This window comes from Neofelis nebulosa, chromosome 9 (assembly GCF_028018385.1).
Source record: "Neofelis nebulosa isolate mNeoNeb1 chromosome 9, mNeoNeb1.pri, whole genome shotgun sequence".
NCBI lineage: Eukaryota > Metazoa > Chordata > Mammalia > Carnivora > Felidae > Neofelis > Neofelis nebulosa.
In genome coordinates, this window is record NC_080790.1 from 67,289,762 (window position 1) to 67,304,523 (window position 14,762).

The window sequence follows — 14,762 nt, forward strand, 5'->3', positions numbered from 1 at the left end:
GTCAGTGCAGAGCCTGATGTGGGGCTTGAACTCACGAACCGCGAGATCATGACCAGAGCCGAAGTCGGATGCTTAATCGACTGAGTCACTCAGGTGCTCCTGTTGTGGATTTCTTTCTAAACAAAATTAATAAAGATGGGTAGACGGGCATTGGGAGATTATTCTATTTGAGGTAAAAATACTTAATTTTGCTTAGAAAAAAAAAAGTGCCTGTCTGCTAAAACAATTTATTGTTTATTATAAATTATTAACATTTTTCTAAATGTTAATTTTTGAGAGAGACAGAGTGCAAGCGGGGGAGGGGCAGAGAGAGTGAGACAGAATCGGAAACAGGCTCCAGGCTCTGAGCTGTCAGCACAGATGCCAACGTGGGGCTAGAAATTACAAACCGTGAGATCATGACCTGAGCGGAAGTCAGACACTCAACCGACTGAGCCACCAGGTGCCCCCATAATTAACAAATTTAATGGGATAAACAGCTCTTAGTGTTTTCAAATGAAGCTCCTGGGTTTTATATGTCTTCGTTTTTGGAATTAACTGATTAGAAGAGTTAACCAAGGATGAAAACAAACAGGGAAGAAGCTGGAGAATTCCAACAGTTAAGCAGCTAATCTATTTTTTTAATGTTTTGTTTTTTGGGGGAAAATCAGGCCAAAATAGATTATTGAAGAAATAATTTCCAATGGAAAGACCTCTACACAGGGAGCCAGAGACTGAGTTTAAATCTTATCTGTACCACCATTTTTGTGATCCCAGAAGATGGGAAAAGAAATTAACATTGTGCCCCTACTGGTTTCACACACTGTGTAATGTAACTCTTAACACACTCATAAAGTAGTGATCCACAACCCCCTGGTTTCATGGGGGTGTTTTTTGGGAGAGAAATTCAGCCTCAGGGAGATTGAACAGCTTTCCCAGAGACAAGCAGAAGATACAAAGGATTCCAAGTCAAATAACCGCCTAGGTCTTGGCTTCCTCACTGTAGAATATGCAGACTGGATGATGGCCCTGTGATCAGAGTCCTAGACTTCCATAAAGCCACCATCACCTGATGGAAACCAGTCTCATCATGAACTCACATAATTCTTTGCTTGTGGGTAAAAGAACAATTCAGTGCCTTTGCCATTTGTCAGACAGATTAGAAATTCATGTTGATGGGTATATATCTTTGATTAATAAAAATTATAAAGGGAATTATTGGTAGGACACTTGATACCTTTGAGTAATAGAACCTATATGCTTATCTTTTTTTCTTCTGTTTTTTTTCATTACTTTTTTCTGATTTTGGAAAAATATGTGTTATTGTAAAATAATTTTAAAAATAAAGAGACAATTTAATCATAAACTCCGTAGCCAGTGTTAACTGCTTAACATTTTTTGGTATCTTTCCAATGTATTTCCTATACAAAAATATACTTTACTTCTAAAGTAAAAAGAAAAAAATCAAAAAAAAATTTACCTCACCTAGTAGACTGTAAATAAATCTTGAATATTTCCTAATAACATTAAATAATCATCTAAACCATGACTTATAATGATTGTACAGTATTTCTTCCTATGGATCTACCATATTGTATTTAACCACCTGGGGGCAGTTTGGTGGCTTCAGGCCTTCTTTAGTCTGGTTTTATTTGCTGTTGGTAAGTTATTCAGCAATGAACCTATCCTGGTTCACACTCCTAATAATTTCCTTGAGATAAATTCCAAGATATGAAAATATGGGCTGTGTTCTCTTCACAGCAGCACATATACTAATACTGAAAAAAAAAAAATCACTACCTCCAAGGATATTAACATTTTTTTAAATTAAAAAAAATTTTTTTAATGTTTACTCTTTTTAGAGAGAGTGAGAGAGACAGAGCACGAGTGGGGGAGGGGAAGAGAGACAGGGAGACAGAGAATCTGAAGCAGGCTCTAGGCTCTGAACCATCAGCACAGAGGCAGAGGTGGGGCTCGAACCGCCGGAAACCAGGAGATCGTGACCTGGGCCAGAGTCGGAGGCTTAACTCACTGAGCCACCCAGGCACCCCAGGATACTAACATTTCTAAAGCTATTGATAGATATTATCAAATTTCTGGACTGAAAGACTAGAAATACTCATTTATAGTACTCATTTACATCTCCCCCAGCAAGGTTTGACAGTGTTCAGTCACTAAATCTTTGTCAACACTGGATACATTTTAATCCTAATTCTGATGGATTAAACATTGTTATTTAAAAATTGTTATTCCTAACTAAGAAGATTTAGCATTTTCATCTATCTGTTAGCCAACGTTTCCATTTTTGTCAATTATACATGTCCTTTCTCTGTTGTACAGGTTTGCTGAAGGTCAGGAACAAACCAAAATTCTATCTAACACGCTTGTGGCTTACACTTTGCTCATGTGTGGTTTATCTCTCTCGTTTCTTAGCAGTTGGGGGCAGGTAGACAGAAAGTTTTAATGTTTATATAATTGAATCTATAATATTATCTTTATGGTTTCTTACTTTGCTTCTACATTCAGAAAGGCCTTTCACCCACTTGAGAGCAGTTAAACATTTATTTAGATATTCATATAATTATTTTATAGTTTTTTAAACACTTAACTCTTTAATTCATAAAGAATTTATTTTAATGTATGGTATGAAGTAATGATATATAACTTTTTTCTCCCAAATAGATAACAAACTGTCCTAGGGCCCACTGGTCAAGATACTATTATATTCTAAATTGTTACACATATTAACCTCTATTTCTCAGCTTTGTTTTTTTTTGGGGGGGGGGGTATTGTTATTTATCCTTATCCCAATCTGATACATTTTAATTATTTTAGTTTTGTAATATGCTTGAGTAAATACAGTATTTTCCTCTTCATTATCCTTTTTTTATTCAAGTTCTTGGTTATTCTCATTCTTTTATCCATCTAGACTAACTCAGAATAATTTAAAAGGAAATGTCAGATAACAATAACAAAACTTCTTGAGATTTTAACTGAAATTGCACTGAATATAATTGAGGTGATGTGTTTAATTTTTAGACTTCACGTCCAGAACCAAGGTTGTCTCTCCATTTGTTCAAGCCTTTTGTATTCTTCTGTGAAGTTTTGTAATATTCTTTAAGCAAGTCTTGCATATCTCTTGTTATATTTATTCCTGGACATCTGATCATCTGTCCCTTTCTAACAATTAAGTAAGAACAATGGGAAGGATCATAAAAAACGAGACTGAAAAAAGAACAAAAGAACAGGGAAACAGGAGGAGTTGGTTGGGGAAATAATACAGATACCTATTCCGTTCATACAAAAATGCAGCAATTTGGTACTAGCAGAGATCCACACATGCTATAGTCAAGCAAGTAATCCTCACACTCTTTCAATTATGAACTTTAATCTCTATTGTGTACAAATCTGTAGACAGAAGATTCTGGGTCACATCCCAGGGTCCAGAGGAAATTTCTGCTATGTTGGAGCAAAGAAAGTTAATGGTGTTAACCGTGCTACCCATGTAGCAAAGTAGAAAGAAGCAAATAGCTAAAGGTAGGTCCTGGGCTACCTGTGGTATTTGAGGCTGTGTAGTCTAGAGGAAGACAGAGGCATTTAAAAATCAATGGCTCAGGTACGCTCATACTGTGTATCCCTCTATTTTTATGTCCAACCCAACACTGTTCCTTCTAAAATAACTTCTCAACATGACAGAAAATGTTTTGATATGCAGTATGTGTAAACATTCATCAAAATGTAAAAACTTAATTTACAATATTAAAATCAGAACTGTTTTAAAGCATGCAATCCTTGAAATACTAGGAGTATTTGGTTTAGCATTTGATTAACACAAAGTTTTCTTTTCAGCTGCCTGCTGGGCACTTCACCTGATGGTCCTTACACTGTAGTTCTGAAAGAGAGCCCCCTCAGCTGATGCTAGCTTGCTTCAAGATCAATGCAGTAAAAGGCTCCAAATTTTAGAAAAACAGAGCCATTCCTCAACATCAAATTATATATATATATATAAACACCTTAAATTCTTCTCATAAAAGTTACCAAAAAATTTTTTTTAAATAACTACTTTACCTTTATATGTTTTACTCCACAGCTAACCACTCTGTTTGGCTGATATGGATCCCAGGAAATATCAAAAATCTGTTTAAAAGAATTAAAAATCACTCTGTTGGTAATATATGTGTTTTTGCCTTCTTTCAGCTATCAGTTCAACTGCCAAGGCTCTATCCAAAATTTAGAATACACTGTTACTTGCATGGACTGAAAAATGGGCGATTTGGCTCTGGGGTTGGTTCAGGAATTGCTAACACATATTTTGTTGCCTCCTACCTACTTACCTTAGACCTGAATAAAGAAATAATAATTAACCACAATCAATGAGACAAACTGGTGTCATATTTTTAACTTGGTTCATCCAGGGTAAACAAATTGGAATGCTTTAGAATAATTTTTTTTTTTTTTTTTTTTTTGGGACAGAGAGAGACAGAGCATGAACGGGGGAGGGGCAGAGAGAGAGGGAGACACAGAATCGGAAACAGGCTCCAGGCTCCGAGCCATCAGCCCAGAGCCTGACGCGGGGCTCGAACTCACGCACCGCGAGATCGTGACCTGGCTGAAGTCGGACGCTTAACCGACTGCGCCACCCAGGCGCCCCTAGAATAATTTTTTGATCCAATTTTTCTATACCTGTACACAATGCTAGTAACATACTTTGACATAGCTTTACAATAAAAATCAAAAGAAGTATGAAGTGTTTTATTTTGAGTAGGAAAATGTTTAACAGTCAAATGCAATTCAATGTGGCCAACACTTTCTTGTAATCATGGGCAAGGGCATTTATTTGGCACCTAAATTAGCCCACCAAAAATAGTCCTTTAGCCTCTCATTTTAATCTGACCCAAAATACTATTCTATTTTGCATTCCCCAAGGAACTGAAAACATATCCATTAACACTACTGAATGGTCTTTAAGGAAAGCTACTAGACGGTTTGCAGGCAGTTCTTTTTCCATTTTTGGAACAAGGAAGAGAAGACTGTCAACCTTGAGGGTCAGATCACCTGTGGCAAAGTACATATTTCACCAGCCAAACTGAAAGATTCGTATCTAGTGGGTCTGAAATTTGGTCCATGGAGCTGCATTTTTAAACAGACCCCAAGAGATTCTGATGCAGTCAGTCCAAGGACCGCATTCTGTGAAGCTCTAATAGAAAAAAAGAGTAATTGTTAGGGCCAATGTCTCAGCCAGATAAAGAGCTCATGACACTAATTTCTCATCACATAGGAAGGAGCAATATGGATCAATCATCAGAGAGAAAAGGAGGACCTATAACCTTCAGTTAGGTAGAAAGAAGCAATTATGAACTACAGAAACAACACTGAAGAAAGAGCACTTGGTCCAAGTACCAAGTTTCAATAAGGTCCAGTGCCCATTTTAGCTATACAACCTCAGGCTAGTCTCATCATCTCTAAAATACATGACACCACCTCAGTTCTGTTATGAGGGCAATGAGTGTTATGAGCACTCAATTACAAAAATGAGTGCTAGGGATTAAGTATTTTCTCCACTAAAATAATCTTGAAGATAATCACTTGCCCATAAGGAGACATTAATAATTCATATTGGCACCAGTAATAAAGAACAAAACTGTATTCTCCCAGTTTTGGGAGACACTGTGTTTCTCCCAGACAAATCATGGAGTCTGGGAGAACAGTGTTCAAAAAGAACAGTATTTCATTAAAACATTCTAGGATCTTAAAATTATACATTTGCACTAGAGTAGCATTGTACTTTTCATAATCTACTTCTAAGTGGAAGGTATAAAGTACATGAACAAAACAGTAAGAAATAAATTCACATTGATCTAGTCTAACTCAACTTACTTTATAGGATATGATGGGATTATCACATAAGCAGAAACAGTAATATACAAAATGTGAGCATTACAAGTATTTTCAAACTGTTCATTAAGTACTAAGTTAATACTGATTAATTACCAGTAAGTTAATAATCTGGGAGCAGAGCCCAAGCATCACTGCACTATAAAATCTCCCTAAGGAATTCTTACATGTTGCCAGGGGTAGGAACCATTGGGAACAAAAGGGTGCCAGAGCTCCTCCAACACTAAAGTTCCAAGGCTGGTCATTTCTGGACTTTCTGAGAACTTAATCCTTGAGTACAATTTGCTCAAATGTGCCGCAACAACTATCAGGTCACCTTAAAATTATGATTCTCCCTCAATGAATATACTGTTCATTTGAAAAAAATTTTTCAGAGTTCACACTAAGGAAGAGATGATGAATTTCATATTTAATTCAGGCCTCATTCTCACTTACACTGAGAAGAAATACAAAACTATTAATCAATGTAAGATAATCATGCCAATTCACTTTGTTTGAAATTATAAAAAAATAAAGTGGTCACATTATTTTAATTATGCAAGAGAATGGAGAAATAGATTTCTGATCTGCTTCATAACCTACCTTGCCTGCTATGACTGTATGAAATTATTTCTGAGCACACTAACTTCAATATGATAAGCAAGCCACAATCTTAAGATTCTCAAATATAACAAAAATCCCTAAGTTGTCACTATACTCATTTGAAGTTAAAATGTATACACCTGTAAACATATTTTGTGAGTATTATTTTCTAACAACTACTTCCATTTCTAAAGGAATACATCAAAACTTTACAATTTCAAATTCAATTCTATTTTGACTTTATGATGAAGAAGCTAGATGCCAATATCAAAAATTTGCTTTGCCTATGAAAGGTAGTAACAATTTAAAGAAAGCATCCAATCACCAGAAGAGATCATGCCAACACAGCTATTAGTCAGGAATTGATTTTTTTTTTTAAGTCAGTTTTTAGGTTGAATATGTAGGAGAAATCTTCACATGGAGAATTTACTTTTAAAAATAGTACAAATCTGGGAAGCTACTTCACAATTCGCTCATAGTTATGAAAACTGCGTGGCTTGATCCAACAAGCTCTTCTTACCCGGTCGGAGTGGCCGGTGGCTGAGGCCAGAAGTTTTCCCTTCCTCCAGTCCCAAATGCAGACTGTGTTTTTTGCATCCAGTCCCACAGAGGCCAAACGCTAAGAATAAGAACAATAATTTAATAGCTGAAACTGATAGGCACATTCCTGACTATCCAGGTCTTCTTTCAACAAATGGTCACTGATTACCTACTCTGGGCCAGGCATTGAATGTATGCAAAAAAAAAAAAAAAAAACAAATGATTTCTCAAAATCTATTTAAAGTCCACTGCTAAAGGCATCACAGATGACTTCCATTAGCATATACTACAATTTCAAAAACCCAAAAGCTGTGACTCATTTGTCACAAAGCCTCTGATTTAACCAGGTGAAATCAGAGGAACACAACTTGAAGACAAGGTTCAGATTTTTTAATTTTGAAATTTAAAATATTAATGTGAGATTAAAGATAATCTAGGATTCCATAATCTAAAAGCCTTGCCAAACTGCTAAAATCAAAGGGATTGATGAACACATAGGGAAGAAAAACCCATAAATGAACGTTACATTCATTCTTAATCTTCATAGTTTCACAAACGTTTCGGGTGACTAAAGAGAGTATATACTGCTGGTAAAAGAAATCTGGTACTTCATCTTCCCGTCTACATTCTTTGGGTTCATTTCAGAACTCGTTCTCAAGGAAAAAGAAAATTCAACACATTTAAGTATACACAACATCAAAAGTATCAAAATATGTATTAGAAACACCAACATCAGATGACCTAGTAGGATGCCACACCTAAGAAAACAGCCCTGTGTCATGGACAGAGGTCTGGAATGGGTGTAAGGAGATTTGGCTTCTGTTTTGACTTGTGAGGAACCAGATCTTGAAAAATTAATTAACCTCATTAAATTAGGTTTTCTCATTTGTAAAATAAATGCAAAATATCTGTTATGTCTACCTTGTAGGATTATTGTATGGGTCAATGCAATCAGTGAAATGATGTAAGTCAAAATGTTTTGAAAATACAGTGTCACTCAAGTTAAGAGTATCTGAGCTTATGTGCTTCACTATGTTTGAGTGTGTGTGTTTATGTGTGTACATATATGTGGGATGACATATGGCCACATATAGCTACATGTATATATGTGTTGTTATGCAGGGATTACTCAGGTTTCTTCAGTAAAGATGGCTTCTATTAGTAATGTTTAGTATAAAAAATATATAGTTGGAAGTTTTAAAAATATGCCCTCAAGAAAGAGGGTCTTTGTGGTGTTTTTTCCCCTGTTTTAATTGTTCATTCAAGCAACGAAAACTGTAATATGTGGTTGCATTTTTATCCATATAAGAAAACAAAGTGGTGAATTTCATTTGGCTTATTCTTTTGCCTTTTTTTTTTTTTTTTAATAAACACAGGCACTAAAGTAAAATCCATATTTCCTGATGGGAAAAAAAAAGCCAAAAGTTATCTATTTTGTTCATTTGTAGACAGTGACAGGCCCCATAGCTACCTAAAAAGCATTTCTATTGCCTTTTGTTGTTGGAGAGGTGATGGGCCATTTGTCATTTTCTAAATATCACTTGATTCCAGTGAACTCTGTCCAAGGAATAAGGCAGATCTGAAGCAGTAGGCATCAACAAGCCAAGAAATTCATCACAGCAAGCAAACAGGTTATTCTTCTCAACTGACAGTTAAGTGCCATGCAGTCCACCCCCAACGTCACCCTTCCAAATGGAACCTACAAGTGAACAAGTAAGATTCCAACACAAATCACATGGACAAAGAATTAAACATTAAAGCTGGATTTCCTTCTGCTGCATGGCATTTTCTTGTGATGCTTCTGAACACATTTTTGACAATGTTTGCTAGAAAAACACAGACAACGTGCATATAAGTACACATCTAAGCATACATTTACACTTAGACTTGTGTATGCATTCTGGTATTCATTGATTTAGTCAGGAAGTCTGGAACTACAAATCTGGACAAATGTGACTACCCAGGTATTTCTCCTTATACATGGAATCACAGTGGAATGGATGCATTATCCTAACTAAAGTAGATGTGATTAGAGTAGTAAAATAAAAAACTATACATTCCAGGGGTCTACATATGTAGTGAAGCTAGTCCAAGAAAGAAAAATGCAATAGTGATCATTACCCTCTCAAAACAGCAGGAAACACTAAGTAAGCTGTTTAAAAAGTGACTCAAACCAGCTCAAGTCCCATGATCCACTCAACTCGCCCCAAACTCTCAGGCCTGTCAAGCCTCTATGAAGAATTTCACAGGTCTTTACACAGCAAGGACTTACAAAATGAATGCTGAAATTTGCCAAAACCTGGACTGAAATATTAACTGGCAGAAATACAGAGGAAGGGTGGCCCAGGATCATGGAGAAGGCTGGGGAAAAGGCACAGCCCTAGTTAGGAGGTGGAGGCAGTGGAAGCCAGGAAAGGTGCCTTTCTGTGTGCACTGCCCTTTCTGTAACATATTTGTAAAATGGACATGTAACTGACATCTGTAACGTTAACAAACCTTTTCTGCCAAGGGTTGCTGGAAGTCAAAGGCAAGAAAGAAAGCTTGTTAGGGGTCCTGGGAAGGCTTCAGGAAGTATGTCCCTTAAAGCCCTTTGAAATGTCTTAGAAGAATGAATCATTTTAAGGGGCAAAGAAGGTGAGTAGGGCACCAGAGATGGAGAAACACAGCATGAGGGAGGGGCTGGAGGAGCCAAAGTGCAAGGTCTGGTAGAGGAATCTCACCGCCTTGTCCAATCTGACTTCAAGGAGATAGTGAAGCCAAGGCTAGAAGAGTCAGTTAGCCCACAACACCCAGACACAAATTATAGACTTATTCACGGAGTTCTCCAAGCTTTGGTTGTTTTTAAAATAATGCTCTCACACTTTTTCTAGTTGGTGAAATACATTAGCAAGAAACTGTGTGGAGACCAGTCAGAGGATACTTCAAATGTCAGGCAGGACATGGATTTGTAACTTACAGGATGGTGGCAGAGAATGGGAGGGGAGAATGCACGTAAGGGTCACTGTAGAGATACTCACAAACACTCATGAATCAGTGGCAGCTTGAACTGTGGGGAGTGGGTAGGGAGAAGGAGGAGTTAGAAGAGGAACTTAAAAAGTCAAAGAGAATTTTCTCAGTGATTAGGAGGTGGTGAATTATTAAGAGAGGACATTCTCAAAGCAAAGGGAACCAAGGAGATGCTCAGGGCTTGAAGTATATGAAAAACGTTTGGGCCAACACTAATTCCAAATAGGAAGCTAACATTGGACCTGGGTCACAATGGACCCAATCAGCATGAGTTCATGACTTCCTTCTGGAAGCTTTTCAACCAACGCTAAGACTGGGGGAACCAAAACTGGGGCCTACCCAGAGCTGGCTATCAGTGCCACAGCTTGGAAAAGGATCCGACATGATTCTAGGAGGCAGACAAGGGGAGGTGGCAAGGGTTAGCAGACTTTCTGAGCCTATAAGCTTCATGCACTATAACTCTAGGTGACTCATGAGAAGTCATTACAAAAAACAGAAATGGAAAAAGATACATACCTGTCCATCTGAGTCGAAAGCCAAGCAGGCGACTCCATGTGTATGGACATCCTTAAGAATAGACACAGTCTGGACATTATAGGAATCCCATATACATATATATGGCTCCTTTCCAACTTGGCCAGTTGCAACAAGAGTTTTATCTGGGTGTAAGGCAAGGCTGAAAAATAAAAAAGCCTCTTTTCATTTCCTCCTGAACAAAGTTAGGAAAAATATTGATTTTCTTTTATCCACATTTATTTCTCAATCATCTAGCAAGATAATCTCAAGAGAAAAAGTCTGAACTGTCCTCAAAGTAGTAAGTTACCTGACTGGTCTGATGGAAATGTTGAATGGAAAAGAGAGGCTTAGCACAGTTTAACAATAATTTCATCTGATTTTACCCATTTGGTTACCTTGAAAATCAGACACTATTATAATTCCAGGATTAGAAAACCTCCATGGTTCTAGAATTGTTTTATGTCAAGATATTTACTTAATGACTTTCAAAGTATTACTCAGCTTTTTCAAGTTAGCTTTTGACTTTAATTTGAGAGGGGAAAAAACGTTGTTGCTAGGAGACAATGTGCTTCTCAGAATTAATTAAACCTGCCTGCACAAGTGCTGGATCCCAACTTCATTAGGATTTCAAACCATGAAGGGGTCCCAGAGTCAAGTGCTATTTCTGTGTCTGTTACCATAGATTATGCATTTTCAATGACAATTTCTATTTTACACAAATCACTGTAACACCAAGAGAACCACAAATTACTATGCTTGTGGTCTTTGTAACATTTTTCCTCTGTAGTCCAGTCAAAATAAAACTTTGTCAAATGCCAAGAGAATTTCAGGGAGTCTGTACTAGTCCAGAGGGGGAAATGTCATTATTGTTATTCCTAGATGAGCAAGGACTCTCATGTTTTAAAATCATTGTGTAAAGAAGTTGTGCCTTTCTAAAAACAGGTGTTGGGAATTGAAAAAAAACAAAAGGGCACATACCTATATGAAAAACTAGCAGATTACTGTTTACACAATAGAAGCGGAATTTTTTTTCTTTTTCCGATTTCAACATCTATTTACACAATTAGCAGAGTTTTGTTTTGTTTTTACTTTTCAACTTCAGCATGATTTTAATACAAGTAAATGCTCTATAATCAGATACCTGAATTTGCACTCAATGCCCCTATGACCTCTGGTTCTTTGGGCCTGTTGATCTCTTTTGCCTCAGGTTCCTCATCTAGAAAATGGAGTTACTACATAAAAGTAGACAATATACAGAACACAGAGCATTCAGCACTGCACGGCTCAGAGTAAGCACTCAAAGCAAGTATCATTATCATCATTGTTTTGTGTAACTGACATCTAGATACAATTAACATATGCACAGCTCGGTGGATACAGTGCCTATTTCAAACACAAGTTACTTCCTGCTTCTTTCACGGCCCACGTGTGTTCTCCACAAATTCTGCAGCAACCAAGCCCCTAAACTATCCCCCAGGGCACTCTTTCCACCAAGCTCCCTTCCTGGGCCTCCACCAAACCTAGTGTCTTTTGCACAGGATGGGGAGTACTATCCCCTTTCAGCATTGAGGGTCCTCCCAGACTCCTGTACCCTAGTGCTGGAGTGCAGCTGGTCTTCCCAGGAGCTCCTAACACCTGTCACTGCACACGTCCTTGTTCCTGGAACTGCTCCCTAGACTGGAGGTGCCTTCTATCTGCATTCTCCTCCCAGGCTGGGTGCTACATGGGGTTTTTGCCTTCTTAGACAAATAGAGTGCAGGTGGAGCCTGCAGTGGGTGCTCTGTAGCTGTGGGGAAGGAAGGTGCAATTATGGGGCTAGATGCAGGGGCAGGGAGAGGATGGCTGGGAGGCACTGAGCATCAGGGGCCCAGAGGACCAGAAATCAGGCCCCAAGTGCTGCTGCCACAACTACTCTTGCCAGAAGTCTGATCTAAGGGGAGCTCAAGAGTTCTGCAGGAGGCGGTGGAGGAGTACAGGGAGGAGTAATACCTGGGCGCCCCAGGTGCCAGAGGCCCCTCATGAAGGATTCATCTATAAGAAGTTTGGCTCACATCACCTGTCAAGCCAAACCCCAATCCTCCACAATGCCTCCTGCCCCTTCCCCTCCACTCAGAGTTGCAGTGTAGGGCACTTGTCCCAGGGGCCAGTCCTGGTGTTGGGGACCTGGTTTTGGCCCAAAGGCCGGGAGGTACCGCTGGAGGCCAGAGCTAGGGAGTGAAATGCACATACCCCAGCCACAAGTCTACCACCTTCCAGGAGGAAGAAGGGCTCAGACAGCAATCTTCTTCTGCAGGGGTCCCTGGGGCCCAATCCAACAAGTGCAAAGGTCCAAGCCCGCAGCAACAAGAATGCACCATCATCGTGCATCCTCAGGGCCAGTGGTTTCTCCTGGCAGCAGCAAGGTGTCTAGAATTGTCCCAGGAGATCAGTGCTTCCTGTTCCTTGAGACTCTCCCTGAACAACATTCTCAAGGCTTTGCTCTCCCTCTCTCTGCGGTAGCATTCTGCAAGCGTTCTGCCAGTGTTCTGCGATGGGTCAGCTGGCTTCTCCACCCCAGCGCCCTCCATCAGCAAATGTTCTCCTGTGAATGGGCTCTGGATGCCCATAAGCCTGTGCGGGGTGGGGGCGGTGCACGTTTCCCATAACGGCAAACAAGGGGCAGGTGTGCTCTACGGCTTGCTATGTGGGGGAGTGAGTGCAGACCCAGATGCACCAGCAGGGAGGGGATGCGCTGGTAGGTGCTGAGCGCCAGAGCAGCTCAGAGTGCAGATATCAGGTGCCCTGGTACTGCCCTCCACCACTCTCCCCAGAGGAAGCCCCTCCTCACCAGATCTAGGGAATTCTAAAAGCTGGTAAGAAGAGGCTTGGGATAAGAAACACCTGGGTGCCCCAGATCTGCATGGCCATCTAACAAGTGCTTGCTGGCAAATGTATCCTCAGGAATCTTTATAAGAAGAACCAGAGAAAAATAACATACATAAAAGGTGCAGAGGGCATCCAGGTGAAAAGATGGTACTCACAGTTAGTCTTGCAGAGAATAGCAGAAAATGAGATGGGTCAGGTAAGCCAGGGCAGCCTTGTAAGCCTTTTTAAGCAGGCCAGGAAGTTAGGGCACCAGTGACAATTATTAGAAGACATGACATGAACAGGTACATATTTTAGTAAGGTAACTCTAACAGCAGTGAGGCAGTGGGAAGGACAGATGGGTGGGAAATGTTAGGAGAGGAGGCCATTAGGCCAGGAAGGGAACAGGTGACAGTGAGGTAAGAAGAGGTAGATGGGGCAGAAAAAAGGATCAGTTAAGAGATATTTAAGGGAAAGAGGCAAAGAGGTTGAAAATGCCAAAAGTGAAGGAAAAGGCTGAGCATGTCAGAGCTGACTGAAATTTTTTGCTTGGGCAACTTTTAAAGTCACAGAACTTGTAGCACTAGAGTTTAAAGCCTATGAGGCCTGATTCTGGGAAAAGATGGCCTTAACCCAATTTTTAGTGGGAAACCAAGGAGACCCCCCTCAAGTTAGCACCACACCTAGAGTCCTAAGTGCTATAAAAAAGAGGATCTGATTGGACAGTATGATCCACGAGGGCAGGGGCTCTTTCCATCACTCTACACATAGTTCCTGAGGCAGAGTTCACGCGGCAGAGTATTCACTAACAAAGTGCTTGCCAAAGAGGAGCAAATGATGCCACCAATTATGGCTGCCATACTGCCTCTCCACAGTGACAGTAAGTTCTTTTTTTTTTTTAATATATGAAATTTATTGTCAAATTGGTTTCCATACAACACCCAGTGCTCATCCCAAAAGATGCCCTCTTCAATACCCATCACCTACCCTCCTCTCCCTCCCACCCCCCATCAACCCTTGGTTTGTTCTCAGTTTTTAAGTCTTTCATGCTTTGGCTCTCTCCCACTCTAACCTCTTTTTTTTTTTCCTTCCCCTCCCCCATGGGTTTCTGTTAAGTTTCTCAGGATCCACATAAGAGTGAGAACATATGGTATCTGTCTTTCTCTGTATGGCTTATTTCACTTAGCATCACACTCTCCAGTTCCATCCACATTGCTACAAAGGGCCATATTTCATTCTTTCTCATTGCCACATAGTATTCCATTGTGTATATAAACCACAATTTCTTTATCCATTCATCAGTTGATGGACATTTAGGCTCTTTCCATAATTTGGCTATTGTTGAGAGTGCTGCTATAAACATTGGGGTACAAGTGCCCCTATGCATCAGTACTCCTGTA

At 39.5% G+C, this 14,762-nt stretch overlaps 1 protein-coding gene across 7 annotated transcripts in view; it reads right to left on the reverse strand.

Annotated features, from left to right (window-relative positions):
- The window catches only part of EML6 (EMAP like 6), a 281,271-nt gene that overhangs the window by 151,602 nt on the left and 114,907 nt on the right, over positions 1-14,762 (reverse strand). For all 7 annotated transcript variants that reach the window (XR_009248631.1, XR_009248632.1, XR_009248633.1 and 4 more), the window contains exons 3-5: positions 10,519-10,678; positions 6,977-7,075; positions 4,048-4,116 (exon numbers count right to left, since the gene is read on the reverse strand). Coding sequence is in view for 4 of the 7 variants with exons in the window: in XM_058684097.1 (XP_058540080.1) it covers positions 4,048-4,116; positions 6,977-7,075; positions 10,519-10,678 (328 nt within the window). In the remaining 3 variants the exon portion in view is untranslated. The remainder of the gene's footprint in view (positions 1-4,047; positions 4,117-6,976; positions 7,076-10,518; positions 10,679-14,762) is intronic.